Below are 22,283 nucleotides of genomic sequence, written 5' to 3' on the forward strand. Positions count from 1 at the left end.
ACACACACACACACACACAGCTCCCAGCTGCTTTCCCGTCAAAACCTTGTTCCAGTTCCAATTCTCTTTTTTAAATTCATTTCAGGAAGTGGAAGTTACTCAATGTTTTTTCCACCTTTCTCAAAAAACACATTTCTGTTCTGACTCACACGCCCACATAACGTTCGTTGTTATCTATTACACAACTGTCAGATCCAGAATCAGTGCTTCTCTCCAAACAGAGCTCGAGAGTGAGGAAACCACTGGGATTGTGCAATAGGGCAAGTTGACAGTGAAACAGCACAGCAACAAGCAGACACAGAGCCAACAAAGTGAGGAAAGACTCCCCAATTTTGGATTAACACGGTCGTCTCTTTTCCAGAAAGAGCCGGCGTTATTTAGTTGTAGAAACAGGAGAGTTTAACTGAGCACATTTGTTACAGCACTGCAGCAGTGTTGTGAGCAGGGTGACCTGCCTCGATAAATCAACCAGCAGCGACAAATTTAATTTCAAGGAGAAATATTGCTGCTTGGGAGAGGAGATACCAACGCCTTTAAGGACCAGAGGAGGTACAGTACAAAGAGAGACAGAGTGAGACAGAGTGTTAACAAGGGCACCAAAGCCATGGACGAGAGAGAAAACTACAGCAACCTGCAGGAGTTCACAGAGGAGCCGAGCCCTGGAGGGAACACGCTCATTCTGCAACACAACAACGGTATTGTTTGTTTATGTGACAAAGATATTGAGAGAGTGTAAGAGCCAGTGGTGAAATATCATCTACACATAAGTACATCAGGTACTGTGACAATTCTGAAATACTTGTACTTTACTTTTCCTCTTTGTAGTGTCAAGTCTACTTCACTTGCCTACCTTTCATAGGGAAAATGGTGTACGTATTGTCCTCAATAACAGCGGTGAAAGAAGTATTCAGAATATTTACTGAAGTAAAAGTAGCAATACCTGTGTACGTATGTAAAAATACCACATTTAAAGTGAAGGTCATGCATTCAACTTTTACTTAAGGAAATGTACGGTCTATGTAAAGTAAAAAACTAACTCACTAAGCAGGCAACATGAGCTTTATCGTTGTTACATTATCATATATTCAACTATTGAATTACTATCACTAATCTATGTAAGCAGCATTTTAATGTCCGAGGTGGTTGAGGTGGAGCTGATTCTATTTTATACTCTGTTGTGTGGTTTAATACTGTACATCTGGTACATTTACTCAACTATAATTTCACTTTACTTGAGTATTTCTACTTTAACTTACTTTATACTTTAACTCCACAACATTTGAGAGGGGAATATTGGAATTTCTACTTTACTACATTTATATGACATTATTAGCTACTAGTAACTCTACAGATTTTTTCATATTATAGAATATGATGTTGTAAAACAAAACAATATACAATTGATACAATCTGCTATACCTGAACAATATAGTATAAGATAAGTAAGATGCTGCCTCATGAATACTTTTTCAGTTGATGATTAAAGTGCATTTCGCTGATTATATTTCTGTCCTTTTACTAAAAATGCGATTTTGAATGCAGTACTTTTACTTGTAATTAGAGTATTTTTACAGAGTGCCATTGATGCTTTTACTCAGTAAAGGATCTGAATGTTTTGCCACTGCTGAATATGTCTACATGCATATTTTGTTTTTCATTTGTGGCAGCAAAAGACAAATATAGTATCCACTTGACCTAACTTTCAATGAAGCTAAATTCTGGTCAAACGGTTCTGCTCTACAATCTCTTTTTACTCAACGGCTGCACTCTGGGCTTCACCACAGGATTAAAAATGGTGAATTGACAGCTTCCATGTTTTGTGTCTAATCAGGCTCCCAGGGACTGAAGCGGGGCATTGAGTGTTTGAGGAGCCGGGCTGGTCTCCTGATGCTTATTGGCTTTTTGGCCTCCATTTGCGCCAACATCATACTCACCGTGCTCTGTAAGTATAAACAACCTGCCCTCCAGTCTGAGTATGTATAGCAGCCTGGCTGTCTCTCTCTCTGTGAGACTCCCTCTCGCTGATTATTCTCTTTTTATATCGGCTCAGTGTGCTTTTGGACACCTATAATTGGCAATAACAAAGATAAAGCGCTCCCCTCAGTCCGGTGAGGGTCATGTAATAGAAAAAGCACAAAAGTCCATAATTGTGAAATATTTCTCCTGCAGGGCCAACAGGCTCTGGCAGCTCAGCCTGATAATGTGCTTGTGAGGACACACTCATTTAAAACAAACACCACTGGGGATGTACGTGCTTGATCTATTACCACCAGACAGACACACACACACGCACACACACACACACACACACACACACACACACACACACACCACACACACACACACACACACACACACACACACACACACACATTCATAGAGAGACACAGAAGCTATTGAGTACACATTTTAGTATCTGAAAATGATGACTTGCAACAACAGGAGATAAAAAGAAACATCTAATACTTTCTATTACAACATATTGTAAGAATAATGATTTCATTCTACCTTATGAATAATATATAAGAAGCAAACATTATGTACTGTATCGTGACAAATCAGCCAATATTCCGAGCAGTTAAATGTAACTATTGTGGGTCAGGTCATCTGGTAGAATAAATGTTTTCACTTTACTTATAGGTAGACTCTTTATTTGCTTTGTTAGCTGCACAGTAAACAACATCTGCCACACAAAACAAATGCAGCACAATTTTAAAATACTGTTCATGGGTATATCACTGTGTTTTTGTGTAGTCTACGTGTTAGCCACATTTAACATCACTGCAGCACCTAAATGTGTTTTACATCAGCAGGTTTTCCAGGAAATGGTAATATACGTCATTCGTTTTTTATCAAGGATTACTCATTATTATTTTTAAAAACGGAAACTCTGATATGAACAATTAAGCACAGCAAAACATTACTTACAGTTAATAAAGGTAAAACACTATAAAAGGACACTGAGTGGCTTGACTCTCTTTTCCTCTGAACCTGATCAGTGACAATACTTTTTTATCAAGTTTCCTCCTGAGATGATGCCTGTCCCTTTGACAGTAATAAAAGCCACATGAATACATATCTATTATCTATATTAATGAGTTATATCAATTATTGTTCTTAGAAAACATTACAGAAACATGTTTTTAATAGGCAAAGGGGAAGTGGCGCCATAAACGGAGAAAACACAAATGTGGAAAAATATCTGGCAATGAAGCCAAAGAAAGTTCATATTGTTTTTAAGAAAGTTTTTTTACAGCCGCAAGGGAGCTCATATTAACTCAATTATCTCCAGTAACAGCAGCAGTGAAATCAGAGAGTCACAGACTGTACAGAGGAGATTCATGTTTGTAGAGGGAGAAATCAGTAGTGGGTGAAAACACAACAATATGACGATTGCATACGTTTTTAGTCGGCCTTTTGTTGGTGGCAATGTCAGTCCACCACTTTGGTCCTGACTGAAATCTATCTATCTATCTATCTATCTATCTATCCATCTATCCTTCCTTCTTTCCATCCATTATTCCTTCCTTCCTTCCTTGTCAGTGATTGGCAGGCGGGTGCCAGGTGCCCCCCTGGAGTCCTCATCTCTGGGTTTGAAACTGAACTCGGCACAGAGACGTTACATCCAGCTGTGTGAGGACTACAGCGCTCTGGGACGGAACTGTTCAAAGACAGGTGGCGGGATGTCGATCAAACGTGCGCACAATCTTCATTTCCTGTTGTCCTTAATTTACTGTTAACCCTCATCCTTTTTCATATCTGGCACTCTTTATCTCACCAATAGTTAAGCAGTGCAGGGAGTGTCCTGAAGGATGGCTTCATGTCGGGGATCAGTGTTACCACTTCAGCAATAACAAGCTGGACTGGCTGAAGAGCAGAGATAGCTGTGCAGCTATGGGCAGTCATCTTACCATACTGCACACCATGGAACAGCATGTGAGTGTGTGTGTGTGTGTGTGTGTGTGTGTGTGTGTGTGTGTGTGTGTGTGTGTGAGTGAGTGAGTGAGTGTGTGTGTGTGTGTGTGTGAGTGAGTGTGTGTGTGTGTGTGTGTGTGTTGGGGTAAAGTCAGCAAACTGTATAGACAGAAATGAACACCTGCTGACTGGCACAGGTGTTTCTCGTTCCCCTTAATTGGGTCAGTTACTGTGTTGTTTACTGTGTGCTGTCCGCACGCGAGAGAGAGAGAGAGAGAGAGAGAGAGAGAGAGAGAGAGAGAGAGTGTGTGTGTGTGTGTGTGTGTGTGTGTGTGTGTGTGTGTGTGTGTGTGTGTGTGTGTGTGTAAAGACAGGAGACATAAAGACATCTTTGCAAGGCAAGGTCACTTTGCAGGCATAGTTTAAGATAGAAAGTTAGATTGAAGTTACAACCTGAATATGCCTTTTTCACAGCAGACATTTTGACGATAGCTCTGTTTTATTCAAGTATCTCAGTAAGCCATGACAGCATAACAGTGAACCAGCATGCACAGTACCAGGACCCTGAAACTGAAGAGCCTTCATTTTAGTATTTACACTTGTGCTTTTCCTACTGTGACAAGCAAACAATGACATACATAATCGAAACACAAAAGTCTCATGCCTATATCCTTGTACGCCCTGCTCACCCATGGTCCATCCACAATGGTGATTTCCTCTATATTCTTCTGATTAAACCATAGACTGTATCAAAGGATTAAACCTCTACTCAGGACTGTGTGTCTACAGACTGTGCTTGACTGACACCAGAGTGATTCCCCTTTTCGCTCTGTTGGGGCGAGACGAAGTGAACCTTTATCAGCCTTTGCATACATTGAGTTCAGTGACCCGATGCAACAGGCCTTTTTCACAGCAGACATTTTGAATTTTCATATAGTAGGAAAAGAACAGTTGTAGATAATGAAATTGATGATGGCTGAATTACATTTAGCTGCTTCAGTTTCAGGGTCCTGGTATCGTACATGCTGGCTCACTGTCATCATGACTTACTGGGACACGTGAATAGAGTGGAGCCATTATTTATGTTATTAGTAACACTTTTGTTATTATGACTATGTGTGTTTAGTTTACTGTAAATAAAGATCCTTCCAAGTACATATATCATAAGAAAGTGAGTGTTTGAGTTTGTGTTTTAGCACATTATTAAGACATTTTGTTTGGTCTTCCTTTCTAAATATAGGACTGTCAAAGTGTTAAGACATGGTCTTAGAGTTAAGATTTTTTTTAAATGGGTATGGGTTAAGGATTTAGGCTTTGGCACTAAGGAGTGCATTATGTCAATGATGTGTGTGTGTTTGTGTTTGTTTACTTTCAGGACGCTCTGGAAGAAGAAGCCAAGAAAATGGACGGATTTGATTACCACTTCTGGATCGGCCTGTCTGACTTAGAGAAGGAAGGAGACTGGAGATGGGTGGACAACACAACATTGCAAATCAAGTAGGCCTACTATCTGATTTAATATTGAATGCAGTAAATAATTTATTAGCTTATGTTTTATATTAAAGTTCAATGACACTGAATAAACTGTCCAGGAAGAACCTAAACCATCCAAAGCAAAATAAGCTGCCTGTTTTACCTGACCTATAGATACAAAATAATATGAATATGAATATAAATAAAATAACATAACAGTCTTGTATCAAAACCTCAGATAAGAGAGTTAAAAAATGTCATGAATGAATCACAGGCTTGGGCGAGGTGAGCTTGTTTTTCACGTTTGTCAGAAATGTTCACAGTTGTTATTTATAGCTTACCCTATCAATCCATGTTTCCTGCTCTCTCCATCTGTCACAGATACTGGGATCCGTGGAGCGATGAGCCAAATAACCATCAGTCAGGAGGGGAACATGGAGAGGATTGTGCCACCTTAGACAGCCACGCAAAGACATGGTTTGATGTTCCTTGTGAAAACATTTATAAACGGATCTGCCAGATGGATGTCATTCAGCTCAACTGAATCCCAATACTACTGAAAATACTGCAAAACTGGGAGGTCTGGAACTCAACACGTGGTTGTGAGAGAGAAAAAGTAATGATTACAGGATAACAGGAAACTAATCGCATGACCAAAAGGTCATTCTTGACACACAACATATGATATTATTTTTATTTTTTACTGAAGGCATGGTTGCTGAAAATCTGTTGAATTGAGATAAAACATATTGGGGGGAATTAAAAGAAAATATACATTAGAGTATTGCACAACTTTTAGATAGAGAAGAATTTCAATATTTGACAATGACATCAGCTAGCCCAACATTTTTTGGAGTGTGCCAATTTACAATTAATGAGCCTATTGTTGAATTCAGCTTTGAATGTCAGGCTATCCGGTCTCACGTTAGAAAAAGGTCTTCATGTTGCAAAGCTGAATGCCATGAAGGCTGTCGCTCTGTTCTAGAAATGTGGGCCTCTGCTGTTAATCTTTGGAAGAGATTTGTTAAAATTCTCAAGTAAACTCAGCTGCAAATTATTTCAGAAATATCACTGTGTATTTAGTTTTCAGGTTGTTTTACCTTTAAAGGTGCCTAATAAGAGAGTGGGAGCATTTTCATTGCCTCTCAACGGCTCTCAACATGGTGAGGCATTAAGTCGGCGGAACATAGTAAACGGTGCTAACAGCCCTAACAGTACAAACTACGGCAGAGCTAACAGTGTTTTAGGGGGAACAGCAGTGTGGGTGCTACTCAACGGTATCGCTTACGCTATCAGTGATCAGTGCAGAGCGGCAGCTGTGAGCTAGCCAATGGGGAACGCTCACGTGCACAAATATTTACTAAAAGCATGCAAAGTGTTGTGGAAATAAACTTCAACTGGGTTTTCAGATACTCCAAGACAATAATGTTTTTTAATAATATATTTTCAATGTCAATGTAACACTCTGGATTCAATAGAGTTCAATGCACTAATAGATTTACTGGGCATCAATAATACAGCAAGCCGATGGCCGGTTCATGAAGCAGCTTACTAACTTTAGAGTATAAACACATGTATAGACTTCAATATCACCTCTTTTTGTGTATGCATCAGTTCAATACATTATTGTATCAATAGCCCTTTTCCTTTAATCATATTTTGAGTTGCTTTTCACGACACAACACTGTCTTATAGCGTCTCTAAGTTCTTGGTCAAACTGACTGAAAAGGAGCTTCTCACAGAGAATGTATTCGAATCTAAATCTCTGCTGGCCTCAGTCTGTTGGCTGACCAGCACACACTCACAGAGAAGTAGCTCAGGCCACTGGTAGAACATTGCAAATAGACACTAACGAATATAAGCAATGAAAACCAAAAGTAAAAGTTAAAAAATGCAATTTGTTACTGAAATTGAATACATTGATTGATATGCATTATAACAAAAACACTAGATAAAACTGGACAAACATTAGATGAATGCAGGCAGGTGATATAAGACAAGTAATCTTCAGAAAAATACACCACAATGGCTGGCACAGCAATGTCAAAAAAGCAAGGAGAAGCTTGGATTAAAACTCTATATCTTTACAGCTAATAGTTGTTTGTCACTATGTTAATGCTGGACATGTTGTATTTGTTCCTCTAAGATCAATAATAATAGCTTTCCTGCACTATGTTAGACTTTTGAGACAAAACTGATGTCAATAAAATTGTCTATTGTTTAATTAATTGTGTATCTTGTGTCTACCTTTTTTCTGTCTATGACATCCACATTTCCACACATCTCACATACAGGGTAACCAGTTGAAATCTCTTCGTTGATGTACCTGCATCCTCCTACTGTATTGAAAAAAGCTTAGCTTGTGACAACTTAAAATTAAGTCTACTTGTCTTGACCCCCTGTCACGTGTTATGGCCTTAGCGTGGACATGAGTTGTGCGAGTTCAAGGATTTTAAAGTATTTCACTTTACAGACAAGAGACAATACTGAAGAAAAATGCCCTCCCCTGAATCATTTTGTGACCCCCTCAGATGTATCTTGGTAGTCCTGACCTCCAGTTTGTTCACCGCTGCTGAGCAACGTATTGATCTCGACTGTTCCCAGTGTAAATCAGATCACCGCTAGATGGCGCTGTTCTCCCGGATCCGCTGTTGCAGATGCTGATTGACAGCAGCACTTGTCCCGCCTACTTCGCTTTTACCGTCCAATCAACGCTTACGTTGCTTTGTTGTCGTACGTGTGCTAACAGCGGAACTGAACAATCGAGAGGGAGGCTGTCTGCTAGAAACCAACACAACAAGGTACATTTGGACACACACTGTCTTATTTAACACTTTTGCGGAAGCATCTGTTTGCGTATTTTACTTCCCAGTTACTTACGAAGTGTAGTGGTATGATTTAAATCACTAGAAAGGCTTAAAGTGAACTGAGGCCTAGCGTCAACGGATAAGTGAAGCCTTCGGTTGGTTAGCCGTTAGCAACCGAGCTAGCATGACACATTGAGACTGAATAATAGCTAACATACATTTTAATGAGAACGCATAGCTTTAAAACAAAGTCGTACACTGAACGATACTATATACGTTTTGTACATTCATCACTTCATCTGTCTTTTGCATTAATGTCTGTTGTCAGGGTCATTGGTTAGCTGTAACGATAGCCGGGTGAGCGGTGTTAAGCTAGCGTGTAAACGGGAGTGAGTTTGGCTAGTTAAATATCTTAAAACACAAGGTTTCGGTTTAACGTTGACGTGTGATTTTTAGATGCTCTCGTGAAACTGTAAAGAGTGTCTATGTGCCAGTGTCATCCCGCAGTCTATTACTGTCTAAGACTTCAAAATAATTCCGTTATCACAGTCACTACCAAGGATGGAGTGTTTGTAAACACGTGTTCACGTAATTCTGTGTATTTGTTGTTTTTGTGTATATTTAGTTATTTATATAAATTTTTACTCGGTATAAATGCTGTTGACTCTTCCCTTTGTGAGCAACAGAAACCCGACAATATCAGTCTTTAATATCCATTACATTAGAGCTGAAATTACTAGTGGATTAAACAGTCAATTAACAATCACTGACAAATAATTCCTGATTATCTGAGGGATTGCAGCTTTTCTTGGCTAAACTGAATTTTTTAATTAAATCTATTTATGTTTTAGATTGTTAATTGGATTAGGCTAAACAACCAATTTGAAGACATCCCCTTGACCTCTATAAAACTAATTTTTTTGACACTTTTCTAGCTGATTATTTAGTGCTCAATCAAACAATGGAAGAGACAATTGACTGCTTAATCAATAATGAAAATGATTGTTGGTTTTCAGCCTTGTTATCGGCTCATTCTTCACACTTAAATTACACAATAATATAATTTTAACTCAAAGTGTTTTGTGTTGTAATGACACATACTGTATAACGGCCATGTTTTCCTTTCTAAAACAAATCTATAAATAAATAACCAAGTCTTTCTGACTGACACTACTGCTCCTTTGCATTTTTGGCTTTTTTATACCTCAGTGCTGTCAACAGCTGTAGCCAGAGGCCGACAGGTTGTCACTCGATCATATCTGTACGTCCGTCTGTTTATCCATCGGTCTATCCGTCAATCCATCCGTCCGTCAGTTCATCCATCCATTCATCCGTCAGTCCCTCAGTGCCATTCTCATGAACACAATATCTCAGGGACACCAAGAGGTTTTTTCAAATTTGGCTCAAATGTCCACTTCAATTTGATTTTGGCCATAACTCAAGAATTCATATGTTAATATGATGAAATGGTGAAGTGATGTCATTTTAGACAGTAAACTGCAGCGTGTCTTGTTTGAGGAGGCATACATACTCTAATGAGATTGGCCACAAACGTTATCCCGGCACGGTCTAATATGTAGTCATTCAGTGTTTGGAGAATGTTTCTCCTACTTCTTTGTCTTGCCACCTTTCTGCTCTGCTTCAGAAACTCTTAGCCTCTCAAAAGTCCTCCTTCCTACTCCTGACACCTTTAGCGCTAAGATGCTTTGTGAATATCTTTGATCTTTACCGGGATCTTGTCGTACATGTAAGGGGAAATTCTTTACAAATTACAAATTATCTTAGAATTTTGCCAATAGGAGCAACTTTTTGTTTTAGGAAGCTTCCTGAATACAGCCCCAGGTCATCTTATGTAGACTTTCTCATCAGCAGAACAGCACACATCGGTCCGTATATCTCTTAAAACACAGCTATAGATTTCACCAAGTTGCACTTCGTTTCAATAAAAGTGTTAGAAGTGGTTTTTAGTTATCTTCAGAGCCATTTAAGGTCCACTTTGGTCCACTTGTTTGAGAATATGCTCTTTACACCCCACATTTAGATGTGCATGTGTGCATCTAAGTGCATCAGATTCAGGATGATACAATATATATCGGCCCTCTCTGCACTCACTGACTGTGATGAATACAAACCAGTCCGACTAGTCTGAGCTCAGCAGTTGGTATCCAGACTCTGTTGCATTAATTTTAGGGAATAGCCTCAGGTAATAAAAACAGTCTGATGCAATTGCAATAGTTTTATCATGCATAAGTAAAACTAATCTTCTTCTGTGTCCCAAGACGTGTCTGCTGGGATTAAGATATTTTAAAATATCCCATCAAAGTCAACAGGACAGCTTCTCAGATTGAAATATTGAATTGGAAGCCACGCACAAATGGATTCAGACATCCTGCTCATGCTATTTTTTGTTAAATATTTTTTACTATAAAGCTTGTGGATTACAAAGGCTGAGTCCGGCCAAAAGTAAAGAATCAGGGAATGGTCTTGTACACTTTTAGTTTTTTTTGCTTGTTTTTCGGGATTCACTTTCTGGAGACCAAGGCTACATCCACACTAATACGATCTAACGATCATAACGATCTACGTCCACACAGGCATTTCAGGACAGTTTTTAAAATGATTTCTGTTCATGCTAGCATGCGTGAAAATGACTATTCACGTACACTGGGCATTTGGGTGTAAACAGGAAGCTGGAACGCCCTCGTGGATGGAGATCGTTTAAGTTTTAATACCCCAGTTTTAATCAGAAACATAATCGTGTGGATGTAGCCTAAATATCTGCTGGAGACACAGGCAGATTCCTGTCAGCTAATTATTCTGGTGTTGTCCAAAGTGCATTTGCATCGTGTATGCAGAGAATTGGTTTTGATGAATAAACATGTCCCGTTCCTTGCATTCATTACCCTTGTTGCCTGCATTGGTGCGACCCAGTGCAGCTACTCCTCCACTGTCTGAGTAGCTCCTCGGGTAAATTGAGGGTTACGTGTGCTTCGGTGCTTGGCTGCTGTGCATGACAAAGAGACCTACATCCTGTGGAGTCCTAGTGTTCATCGATAGAGCTTTGCAATGGTGTTTATGGCAGACTGTGATACGGTGTCCCTCAGAGCCGTTTTTTAGATGGCAGAGCCAAGGCGGTAACAGAAATGCAATTTCCTTGATTTTTATCTGAACATTCCTCACAACTCTGCTGCTCTTATGTGTCTCTCTGTAGTACTTCTTGTCTAACCTGCTCACCTCTTCGTCTCCTGTGTCCTTTGGCGTCAGATGGAGGTGGAGCAGCTCCTGTCTCTGTCAGGCCCAGCACTGGCCCAGGCTGTCAGCACTCTGCTGGAGACCCCGGGCCTCTACGTCTTCTCTGACATCCTGGAGCTGCCTAATGTCAGAGAGGTAAACACACTCTCGCACTTTATCTTCCTCAACCTTTGTGTCTTTAGGGACCTTTTCAGACCTGGCATGAAAACAAGCCATCTTAATCACAACGAGACAGTTAATCTCAGAGGTGTTCATTTATCCAGGACGCATTGAGAATCTGATCAACCAAACCACAATCGGACGGGTCAGTGATGCAGGTGGCCACATAGTTGGCGTCGCATCAACACACGGGTGTTTTCTAACCACATTGGTCCACGTTCATCCTCTATGCATGTGGACATGTCTATACATTTGTGCATCAATGATGTAATCAAAGTCATGACTCACCTCCCAATCAACACATCTAGAAATAGAGTTCCTGAGCGAGATGCTGCTATCAGTTTCAAAAAGTGCATTACCAACATATTGCTTATGTTGTATGACGAATTTGCATGATCATATGCAGTAAACACCCTATTCTGGAAGTGAAATGCTGTTAAAGTAGAATAAGATGGTGCTGCATTCTTTAAGAAAGGCCCTGAAAAGGATGGTGACAAATTCAGACATGGGGGGATATTTACTAAGAATTTCTGTCCCTTTCTATGCACTGAACAGTTCAATTGCAGTTTTTTTTTTTTTTTTTCTGTGCATGTAAAAGGGACGAACAAGCACAGCTTCAACACACAGCTTGACCTCTCTGTTTTCCTCAGTGGTTTTCTGCTTCAATATGTGCTCAGCTATTTGTTTACTCAGAGGACTTTTAAAGTTAAAAATCTCCCACGATCATATATTTTAGCTCAATATTATTAATCTGTTGTTGAGCTGATAACATTGGCTATTTATAATATGTATTCCTATACAGTCTTCCTCTTGGGGGATGATGCATGTCTTCTTTTCAATTTCAATATCAGGTTCTAGATATATAATAAATAGAAAATAGCAGTTCCGCAAAATGTTGCGCCCCTGGAGGTAACTGTAACAAGTGAAGCCTTTTTAAAGAATAGTAGAACAAATACATTATAGTCGATAGTCTTGCAGAAAGACAGGACAGGCATCAGCTGATGTCTGTCAGTCAGCCATAAGGACACTCTATGAAAGTGGTTCCTCTGTTCACTGGAGACAGATCAGACCAAAAGACGCCCACCGAGAGAAGAGCAGCACGGATGACCAAAACACACTCCATTGTGCCTTGTGCACCAGTTTAAAACCCACCGTTTTGATGGGCCTCGCATCCTGGTTAGTTATTGAAAGTAAATGTTTTTTTTTAAACCGTCGATGTGGACAGACAATCACTTGTAACCCGGCGTACTAGCAGCACGGTGTCGTGTCACACCGCCACACAATCCTGCGCTTATCGCCGCGCCGCCTGATGTGATTGCAGCCGTACTCTCAAAGAGTCTCAGCAAGACTCAAATTGCAGTTGCACAGTTTTTGCGGAGAGAGTCTCATTACCTCTGTGTTCTGCCACCTCATTTTTTCTTTCCCCTCATCTTCCTTCTACGCCACAGATGGAGAATGGCCCTCATGCACCAATGTACCAGCTCCTCAACCTCTTTGCCTATGGAACCTACTGCGACTACAAAGGTATTGCTGTGGCAGCACAGTGTAAATAAGTAATAGGGCGTCCCTGCGACTCTTTTATTATTAGCTGTATTTTCTTTGTTACCCCGACACACACTTTAAATGCCCTCGACTGAGGCAGGTTATTCACAGACCAAAATGACTGGTGTGCTTTTATCTGTTTGGCCAACTTTTTGTATTAAGTGTTCTGATTGGCTGATGGTTGTGTGTGTTGCAGCAGTGCTGGCACAAATGGGCAGTAAACTAATCTTTTGTGACTTAATTTGCCGTCTGTGTAATGCGTCGAGAAGCTTCAACGAGAAGCGGAATGTTAATTATGTCTAATTTTATGCCGAACATCAACCAATAGCCTGGAAAGAAAATGTAGCCTACTTTATTGTTCCCTTCCCTTTGGAGTCGCGCCGTCAGGAAGCACATTGACTTTCAGAGAGCTGTGTAGTGAAGCCCGTAGAGGATCTGTCAGAGCCGCCTTCTCGGAGGGTGTGAGTCCTGTCACCAGGGGAGCAAGGCAGCAGGAGACACAGACGCTGGGGACCGACTTCCTCCCGACTATGTTCTCCGGCTGCTTAAAGAGCCCCACACCTACCTGCGTGTCCCCGTATAACATTACACTTCAAAGTAATAAGTAGTGCCTCGATTGTGTGCGACTGTTTGACCCTCAGCAAGCGACACTTCCACACTACTCTGGTGCATTTGTCCCCGTTGTGTCTCTTTTTTTTTTAATATTCCATGTTTCTTGTGTGCTGCTGTAGAGAGAGCAGCCTCTCTTCCAGAGTTGACCCCCGCTCAGAGAAATAAACTCCGCCACCTCTCCATCATCAGCCTGGCATCCAACCTCAAGGTACTGGTTCATTCTTTTCACTTTGCAGTTTTCACAGGGAGGTGCAGATTAATTGTGTAATGTTGTGATTGCCTCACAAATATAATTGCTGCAGCCACCTTATTGCTGTAGGCTTCACAAAGCGAGACGGTAATGCGATGTTAATAATTCTGCTGTTAATTATGGCACGTAATCCACATTTTTCTAAATGTTTGTGTTAGGTTGGTTGTGACAAATCATGAAAAACACGCGCGTTAAAACTTAACGTTTAAGACGGGGTGAATACAGGTGATGTTTTCCCCGAGGACAGAGTTGTAGCAGCAGGAGTGAGTCTTTTGTGAGCGCACACACTAAATTTACTTAAATGTGTTGACGTTTTAAAAGATGATATTCATGACGAAACTTACATTTCCAGTTTCTTCAAAGGAATCCTATCCATGCATGTGACGTTAAAAGAGCTGTATTTCACATTCAGGCTGTTATTATACAGACTAATACTATACATGGCAACTAAAAACTCTGGTGCTGCACAATATTATCAGTTCTAAGCAAATCATTATGAGTTGCCCAGAGAACATGATGGGGAGAGGACAGACAGGAGCAGCAGCAGCAGCTCGTGAGAAGTGCTGCTGTGCAAGAAAAAAATCAAAATGTAGAAGTGCCGGTAGCCTGCTGCGTATTGGTGAGTGAGTACCTGCCCACGCCGAGCTCTGAATACGTGTAATAACTACTATCTTTTTTTCAAGATGGATCTTCCAAATTTAGTTCACAAATATGTGTTTCCTTGCATATTCCTACCAAATGATCGCGTTTGCAGTGTTGCGTTACTGTGCGAAGTTTCAGGACGTTTCCCCTTCATGAATGATGATCAGCATTTACAGTTGATCTACCCTGTGCTTGTTGTGGTTGTTGTGCTGACATCATGAAGTGTAAAGTTTCCTTTATGCTTTACTCACAAGTGTGTGAATTGACCTGCATATGAAGCAAAGAAGCAGTGTGTTTTGAACATTAAAGCATGTTAACAGGTTTTAGTAGAAACACAAAATACAAGTATGAACCTGAAAAGGAACTCGACACGTCCCCTTTAAACTTGTGGCTGTTTTAAATCGGCTAAATTAGAATTTCAGAAACCAACAAGCCTTTCAGTCTCAAGCTTCTCAAGGAGGAGTCACCAGCACAGCCACTGCTGCTCATGTCACTGTAGACTTCTAGCCCCTCCCTCCGTGTGCATGATGAAGTATTTAATGTTCTTTGATTAAGGCCTCTCTCACTCGCACCTTCCAACCGTACTGCACATCTCCTGCCCTTTTCTTTCTCTGCTCCTGATAAATAATTGATTCATTATTCTCACCAGCTCTTAATAAACTTAATCTCACTTTCTACGACCGTTGCTCCTTTCACTCCTGCCCCTGTTTTTCTCCTGAATATGTCACTGCTTTCCGCCGCATGTAGGCGTGACCTCTCTAATTGCCCGCTGAAGGATTGCTAAATTCCAAACCCGCCGTTCACCTTCCTCTGGCAGTGACATTTAGACAAATAGGCTATTTTACTGTAACATTTTTTTGTAATTTTCCATCAAACCGTTAAAGATCTGCCTGTGTAGCTTCGTTAAAAAAAGAAGAGAATATGTAAAGTCTCTCCGTGTCTTTTTTTCCCCTCAGTGCCTGCCGTACTCGCTGCTTCTGCAGCAGCTCGAGCTGAAGAATGTGAGGGAGCTGGAGGACCTGCTGATAGACGCCGTGTACTGCGATATCATCCAGGGCAAACTGGACCAGAGGAACCAGCAGGTGGAGGTAGACTGCAGCGTGGGTCGTGACCTCGGCCCCAACGAGCTGCCAAACATAGTCAACACGCTGCAGGAGTGGTCAGTATCCCCTCAATGTGTCTGTGCTTATTTATGTCCGTTCTCAGCTTCCTAACTCCCTCCGTGCCCTTCTCTCCTCTCTCAGGTGCACAGGTTGTGAGGCGGTGCTGTGTGGTATTGAGGAGCAGGTCTCGAGGGCAAACCAATACCGAGAGAGCCAGTTAAAAGTTAAAGTCCAAGTGGAAACAGAGGTTAGTCCCGCATCTCTTCAGCCTACAGTTCTTTAAGTCTCCCCCCCCCCCCCCCCCCCCCCCCCAAGACAATCCAGTAAATGTGACTCTTCCCTCTTCAGCATCTTTGTTTTTATGCTTCCAGCCACTTGCGGTCTTTAAGTTTTCCTTCTGACTGCATATTTCCTTTTTTTTGCATTTAGTTTGAGGGTAAACTCAAACAGCAACGTGTTCATAAACACATTAAATTATAAACATGCTGCTGTGGGAATTCCTCCACAAACCTGAGTATTGTTATACGACCGGTGTTACTGTAATATGATTACATTCCCCAGGAATGAGTAGTGTAAGGGATTACCATCTCAAAATCAGTCATTATATTGCAGTTATTGCTCAAAGTAGTGCTGCGTTACTGCGACTTCTCTTTTGTGCCAAGTAAGATTATGTTGCGTCACGCCGCAGGTCAGTGTGCATCTTTGCATCACTTCGAGGTGAACTTTCAGTCAAATATCGCCTCGGGCACATGTGTGACTGACCTGAGGGAGAGGAAGAGACAGTTTAATATTTTGCACCCTCAGTTAAAATTGAAATACTGAAGTCCAAGCGCAAGGTGGTAGGTAGGCGCACGGACCGCGTGGCATCGCCACCTTCTATTTTGGCTCATGTATCTGCAGCAGAGTAACGTGAACGGCTGGGTGAAGGAGAATGTCGATCAGCAGGTGGGGTGATTTCAATTATTTTCTCAGCCAGTCACATCACTGGTCTCATAGTTTGGTAACTGGACGTCTCCTTTGTAAACAAGCAGAATAGCGAGTTATGACCGACCAGCAGGATAGCGAAAGTAATGTAGTATTATAACAAGTAACATAACTAATTACTTTTGATAGCAATATGTAATATGACTCCGTCTTCACTTTTTTACTTCAGGTCTCAAACCTACAGAAAACGTTAAAGGCCAGCGCTGCCTCTCCGTCGTCAGGCCCCGCCCCCGCTGGAGCCGCCTCCAATCAGGACGCAGATCAGCCGGCAGAGCCACGAGACCCCGCCTCCTCTCAGGAGCCGCGACAACCGGGCAAAAAAAGTTCAAAGGTGAAAGGGTGAGTACTGTGATGCAACCTTTTGTATTGGTTGGCTGCGTGCACAAAAATGCATGCATGAATGATGTGCTCTGCATGTTACGGCTTTTTAAACAAAAGGAACCAGCGAGAGTTTGCATATAAATTGCATTCATAAAGCATGAAGCAAAAAATCAGAAAATTGAACGATAAAAAGTTTGGCCATGTAGAATAATTTACTGAAATGATGTTTTATTCAGAATTGTGGTTGCTGGTAAATCAATGTTGTTGTTTTTTCAGCAAGAAATTCAGTTTATGCCTGCAAGTCACACAATTGAACAAAAAAAGCTGCATGTTGAGTTTTTTCCCCATTAAGTTTCTTTTATTGCAGCTTTTGTTTTGTGAAACACTTTTGTTCTGTGGTTATTGAAAAGAGCTTTATAAATACAAATGTATGTCATGAGCAGAGCACTACAAAGACTACTTCAAACACTAAATGAATGCCGTTAGTCCAGTGTTCTTGTAGAGAGAGGAAGTTAATTCAACACAGAACCGCCGTGTTTCTATTTATTTTCAATAAACATTAAAAAGCCAGCTGCCGTTGTAAGTGGTTTGTCTGCGTGTGAACGTGTGTCTGCATGAAGTAGCTTTATTATCACATCAGTGTTGTGCAGCAGTGTTCTAACCCTGCTTTCAGGGGCTCTCTTCCTGCTCCGCTTCCATGAGGCCCAATTACCGATGGCTAATTTCACATCTGTCCTGGATTGTAAAATGTCACTGGATATACAGATGCCCCACGTGTTCTCCTTCTGAAAGAACCGTCTCCCCCCCCCGTCCCCCCTCCAGTCATCAACAGAGACGCTCTGCTCGTCTGCTGTTTATGTTGTTGCCGCCGCAAACACAAAGTGGTGATTATTTTCTGGCTGCCTGTCATATTTTGATGAAGCATAGAGCGCTATAATTTTCATCACTCAGCACTGCACTTCATTCAAAATGAAGATCCACTTGAAATCCAAATTAATGATAGCTTAACCTCAATCCTCGAATTAAAAAAGAGTTTTGACACCATTTCTTTATAAAGCTATTTAAAGGACGGGACTGATAGTGCAGCCGTTATTATTAGAAATAGCTTCTTTGCACAAATTATTTTTAATTGTTGAAATAGAAAATCCACTGAGATCAATTGCGATGCAGATATGTTAGATTTGTTATCACAAAGACACTGTTGCACTGAGGTTGCATCAGTAATATGCTGGTTTAGTAGTGCAAGTGGAAAAGTAAACATGTAAATCATTACAGTGTTTTGATAAATCCTAAACAAAGTGCCAATGCAGTGTTTCATACTGGTTCTCCCCTTTCAGGCTGCGTGGCAGTGGGAAGATCTGGTCCAAGTCCAACTGAGAACAAGAGACAGAGATGTGGAGACAAGGCACTGATGGACACTATCACTGATTAACAGACATGTTGACGGACAAACGGATGTTCATGGTCACACATACAATATTCACAGTAAAACCAGGAAGCTTCATGGGAACGTTTCTCGTCACCAAATCTCACCTTGATGGATTCAGAAACACACCGGCTGATGGAAAATGACAGGTGTGACATCAACTCTTCAGTGTATCCAAACACACACACACACACACACACACACACGTGTCACTTGTAATACAGTACATGAAGACGGAGCAGTCTGCAGCAGGAGTCAGTTGCCTTTGACCAGAAGCAGGATCAGTGTATTTGATGTGTATGTGTGTATCTCTATTGGTTTAAACAAATGTTCTTCTTTGGGTTTAGATTGATTCTATGTTGCTTTGTATTTTTTTTTTTCTCTCTGCTGAGTTGAGACGTGTATAAAATCAGAATATAAATTGTCGGGAAATAAAACGAAGCCCTGTACTTGCATACCCTGTCTCTCTCATTAATGTCACTGTCGACGTCTTTTATTAAATGCACTTCAAAGTGCATCTCTGGAGGGTGCACCGCTAAATGTTAACTCGCAGAAGGGGGTTACTCGTTAGGAGGTCAAGCCATTAATTAGGGCATGTCCCTAAAGAGACTAATGTATTATAGAGCTGAGGCTTCCCCTGTGCGCAACCAGCATGGCTACACACACACAAAGCACATTCATATTTCATGTGCGTATGTTTTGCCCAGAGCTTCTGTTTCAATGTCAAAATTGCCTGTTGGAATTGCTAGCCACCCTTGTACCTCCATTACGCAGTCAGAACTGCCTTCATCGTGCCTGCTCCACCCGTCTCTCACTCTTGTGATTCTGTTTTCTCTAATTCTCCGCTCTCCATCCTGCGTGACATTAATGGTAGCAATTATCTGACCAGCAGCAGCAGTGAGAGGGGAATAGACGACAGGGAAATTATGGTCCTGCTTCATTTAACCCTGCATATTTCTCTACAAAATTCGCCCCACCTCTATAAATAGTGGCGTTAATTCCAGCCGGTGTGATTGAGCTTCATTGGTTCACAGATTGAAGCTGTGATTTCTAACAGCTGTTCACCTCTCACGTGTTTGTTAGTGACAGAGGGTTAGCTGGCCCACGTGTCGCGTTGAGAGAACGTGGCAGTTGAGTCGTGTGTGTTTATTATAAAGCATGTGAGCGATGACTCGGCATATGTGAGTTCACACCTAACTTCTGCGTTAGTGTTTGTTGTTTGTCTGCCGGCGTTACAGATTTCTGCAGCGTCTGCTGGTACAGTATGTGCCTCATCACTAGACGGTCATTAAAATTCCAGAGTGGAACAAAGGCAATCAATTAGTTTGATTGATCAGTAAAATGCCCAGAGGAGATGGAAACAGTAGCTGGTGGAGAATCTCAATGGACGCGAATGGCACTTCTCCTCTGGAGCCTGCCTTGATTTTATTGACATTCGTTTGAAAAACTGTACACAGAGGGAATTCTTGCTTTGCATGCTGTTAATCTTTCTGAAGCGAGAGGAACCCATATGAGGTGAGGAGATAAGGAAAAGCTTCAGACACAAGCGGCCGCCTTATTCTTCGCCCCCCTTCTTCGACATGATTGGCACATGCAGTACTTTTTAATGCCAAGCCCATGGACTAAATGTTCACTTCAGGGAGAAAAAGATTAGGATACAGCGGTAGCTATTAAAAAGCACATTGTAAGCTTTGTCCTTCCCATAAAGCATTGCAGATCACACAGCTCCCAGGGGAATTCATTCAACATGCATAGAAATAAACAGATGGACGCGGAGCTAAAACGCCAGTGTTGAGTCTTTATTGAACTTCCATGGTACAGAAAGACCACATTTCTACAGGAATGCTACTAAAATTCACAAGACTAGATATCTGGAGGGTAGCACGAGCCACGCATGATGTCACCAGCACTATGTCTGTGGTGGGAATATGTGTAAGTGTGGGGGGGGGGGGGGGGTTCATGTCTCAAAGCTGCTTAGAAAAGTTGGCAAACACAAACTGACATTTGGCTTTGAAAGGTTCGATGAGACATCACTCACTGATAGATAAAATAGACATTTATAAATAATAGATTTGAAGATATACTCTCACAGGTTGTTCTTACTGTGTACATGCAGATTCATTGGAGAGACAGAAATGATGCTCCTTGATGTACTGCTTTCCTTTGGTGCACCCAAGACAGTTGATATACGGGGACTTGAAAAGTGATATGAAGGGAAATTATGGTGGTTTTGTCTTCCAGATTGAGATACTTGGCTGTCAGGTGGGGGGAAAAGAATCCTCTTCGTGGTAACATCAGTCCTTTGATCACGCGTACAGTTCACAGATGCTCATTTCCATGACAACATAAATCTGTCTTTGTTGTGCACCATCCAAAACCTTTTGGGAATCATTGATTTTCAACACTAATGCCTCTATCCATTCCCGCTCTGAATATTTTATCTCCGCCACTGGAAGCACTATATGCTTAACACACCTCTAACACAGTCCAGCAGGAACAGAGGGTGCTCACAAAGGCTCGACAAAGAGGTGAACGTCAGCCAGATAATTAACAAAACAAATCATGGGGAAAAACTAAAAGAAAACAGACTCCTCTACACACTGCAGAGGGGAAACGCCACACTATTTGCATTCCAGGCGCCCAAAGCAGGGAATAAACAGCAGTTTTTGGAGCGTGACATGTTAAACACATTGCCTGTTGGCTACAGCCGTGCCAAACAGCTTTGTGAAATACCCCGTTCAGTGTTTGGAGATGCTGAGAATGGCTTTTTAACCATTTGCGAACCAGATACAAGCCTGCTGAACTAAACTGAATTTGAGTGTCATTTCAAGAAAGAACAGTCCGCTGGATTAGAATGAATACTGAACAGCTTCAAAAGTGCAGCCGAATCACTGGAAACGGTTGCGGAGGCACAGGTAATACATTTCAGATGTAATGGGATGTTGCAGGTCTGCTAAACTGCTTGTTTGTGAATTAGTCATGGCGGGTCGAAGCGCAGAGCAGTTGGTTGGCTTGGCAGAGCTCGGGGCCATACAGGGGATGGAAAACAGGGAGCAGGTTACAATGACGCATGAGCCACATGAAATAAATTTATACCAAGCACAGAGGAAGTAAGGAAGGAAGGGAGGAGGGAGCAGCAGGGAGATGTGTTTGGGTTTTCAGACCTCAGGGAAGCCCAGGAGTTTTGTGATGGCTGGAAACCTGGGAAACCTGGATTCATTTCACAGTTTCAGAGAAGATAAGCGGTGCTGCGGGCACACCCTCTGGTCGCGTTGATGTTCCTCTTCAGGCCCGCAAGAAATGTTTACCATATGGAAAAACAGTCACCTCAGAGGTTCACAACTGGGATCCTGACACAGCAAGAGACAGAGAGAAGAAGAGTGAGAGAAAACAAAAGAGACAAAAAGGAGAAGGGGAGGGTTGTGGGGAAGCTTTGGGAACTCTGAGCACGGGAGAAGGGGGAGCAGAGAAGAGGAGCAGGGAGGCCTGAAGCTGGAAAATTGGTGTACACCCAAACGGAAAGCTGCATCGCAGGGGACTGAGAGGGCGGCGAGGAGAAGAGGCAGAAGAGAAGGAGGAAGAGGAGGACGGTGGAGGAAAAGCTTATGGGGGGGGAGGACGTAAGGAAGGGAGTATAGCACTATAATTATCCTGATTGAGATTAACTTTGAATACCCTCAAATAAAAGCATTATTTCATGGACGACGGCTGGGGCCCACTATGACTCATCCGTAGAGGGAGTTTAACACACTGATACATCTTACAGCAGTACCAACACTCCAGGCCTGAATACTCCT

At 41.7% G+C, this 22,283-nt stretch overlaps 2 protein-coding genes across 4 annotated transcripts; both read left to right on the forward strand.

Annotated features, from left to right (window-relative positions):
• Positions 1-277: 277 nt before the first annotated feature.
• LOC142969509 (galactose-specific lectin nattectin-like) lies at positions 278-7,616 on the forward strand. Of its 2 annotated transcripts, none has more exons than XM_076109447.1 (6): positions 278-695; positions 1,832-1,942; positions 3,544-3,696; positions 3,785-3,936; positions 5,291-5,412; positions 5,770-7,616. In XM_076109447.1, the coding sequence occupies exons 1-6, from the start codon at positions 605-607 to the stop codon at positions 5,930-5,932; spliced, it is 792 nt and encodes a 263-aa protein (XP_075965562.1). In that variant the 5' UTR covers positions 278-604; the 3' UTR covers positions 5,933-7,616. The 2 variants fall into 2 exon arrangements, with proteins under 2 accessions (XP_075965562.1, XP_075965563.1); XM_076109448.1 differs by having other exon boundaries at positions 3,544-3,675.
• Positions 7,617-8,096: 480 nt separating this feature from the next.
• On the forward strand, positions 8,097-18,941 carry cops7a (COP9 constitutive photomorphogenic homolog subunit 7A). Of its 2 annotated transcripts, none has more exons than XM_076109617.1 (8): positions 8,097-8,189; positions 11,460-11,582; positions 13,055-13,130; positions 13,880-13,968; positions 15,609-15,811; positions 15,897-16,002; positions 16,909-17,078; positions 18,398-18,941. In XM_076109617.1, the coding sequence occupies exons 2-8, from the start codon at positions 11,460-11,462 to the stop codon at positions 18,435-18,437; spliced, it is 807 nt and encodes a 268-aa protein (XP_075965732.1). In that variant the 5' UTR covers positions 8,097-8,189; the 3' UTR covers positions 18,438-18,941. The 2 variants fall into 2 exon arrangements, with proteins under 2 accessions (XP_075965732.1, XP_075965733.1); XM_076109618.1 differs by having other exon boundaries at positions 8,169-8,189; positions 16,909-17,070.
• Positions 18,942-22,283: the final 3,342 nt, after the last annotated feature.

This window comes from Anarhichas minor, unplaced genomic scaffold, assembly GCF_050575085.1.
Source record: "Anarhichas minor isolate MPS153535 unplaced genomic scaffold, ASM5057508v1 ptg000041l, whole genome shotgun sequence".
Taxonomy (NCBI): domain Eukaryota; kingdom Metazoa; phylum Chordata; class Actinopteri; order Perciformes; family Anarhichadidae; genus Anarhichas; species Anarhichas minor.

What these genes read in the sequence shown, in the direction of transcription:
- LOC142969509 (XM_076109447.1), top strand. Translation starts at nt 605, where the DNA reads ATGGACGAGAGAGAAAACTACAGCAACCTGCAGGAGTTCACAGAGGAG. An exon ending in CATCATACTCACCGTGCTCT is followed by an intron (nt 1,943 to 3,543) that starts GTAAGTATAAAC and finishes CTTCCTTGTCAG; the next exon opens with TGATTGGCAGGCGGGTGCCA. An exon ending in AACACAACATTGCAAATCAA is followed by an intron (nt 5,413 to 5,769) that starts GTAGGCCTACTA and finishes CATCTGTCACAG; the next exon opens with ATACTGGGATCCGTGGAGCG.
- cops7a (XM_076109618.1), top strand. Translation starts at nt 11,460, where the DNA reads ATGGAGGTGGAGCAGCTCCTGTCTCTGTCAGGCCCAGCACTGGCCCAG. An exon ending in AGCTGCCTAATGTCAGAGAG is followed by an intron (nt 11,583 to 13,054) that starts GTAAACACACTC and finishes TCTACGCCACAG; the next exon opens with ATGGAGAATGGCCCTCATGC. An exon ending in GTCAACACGCTGCAGGAGTG is followed by an intron (nt 15,812 to 15,896) that starts GTCAGTATCCCC and finishes CTCCTCTCTCAG; the next exon opens with GTGCACAGGTTGTGAGGCGG.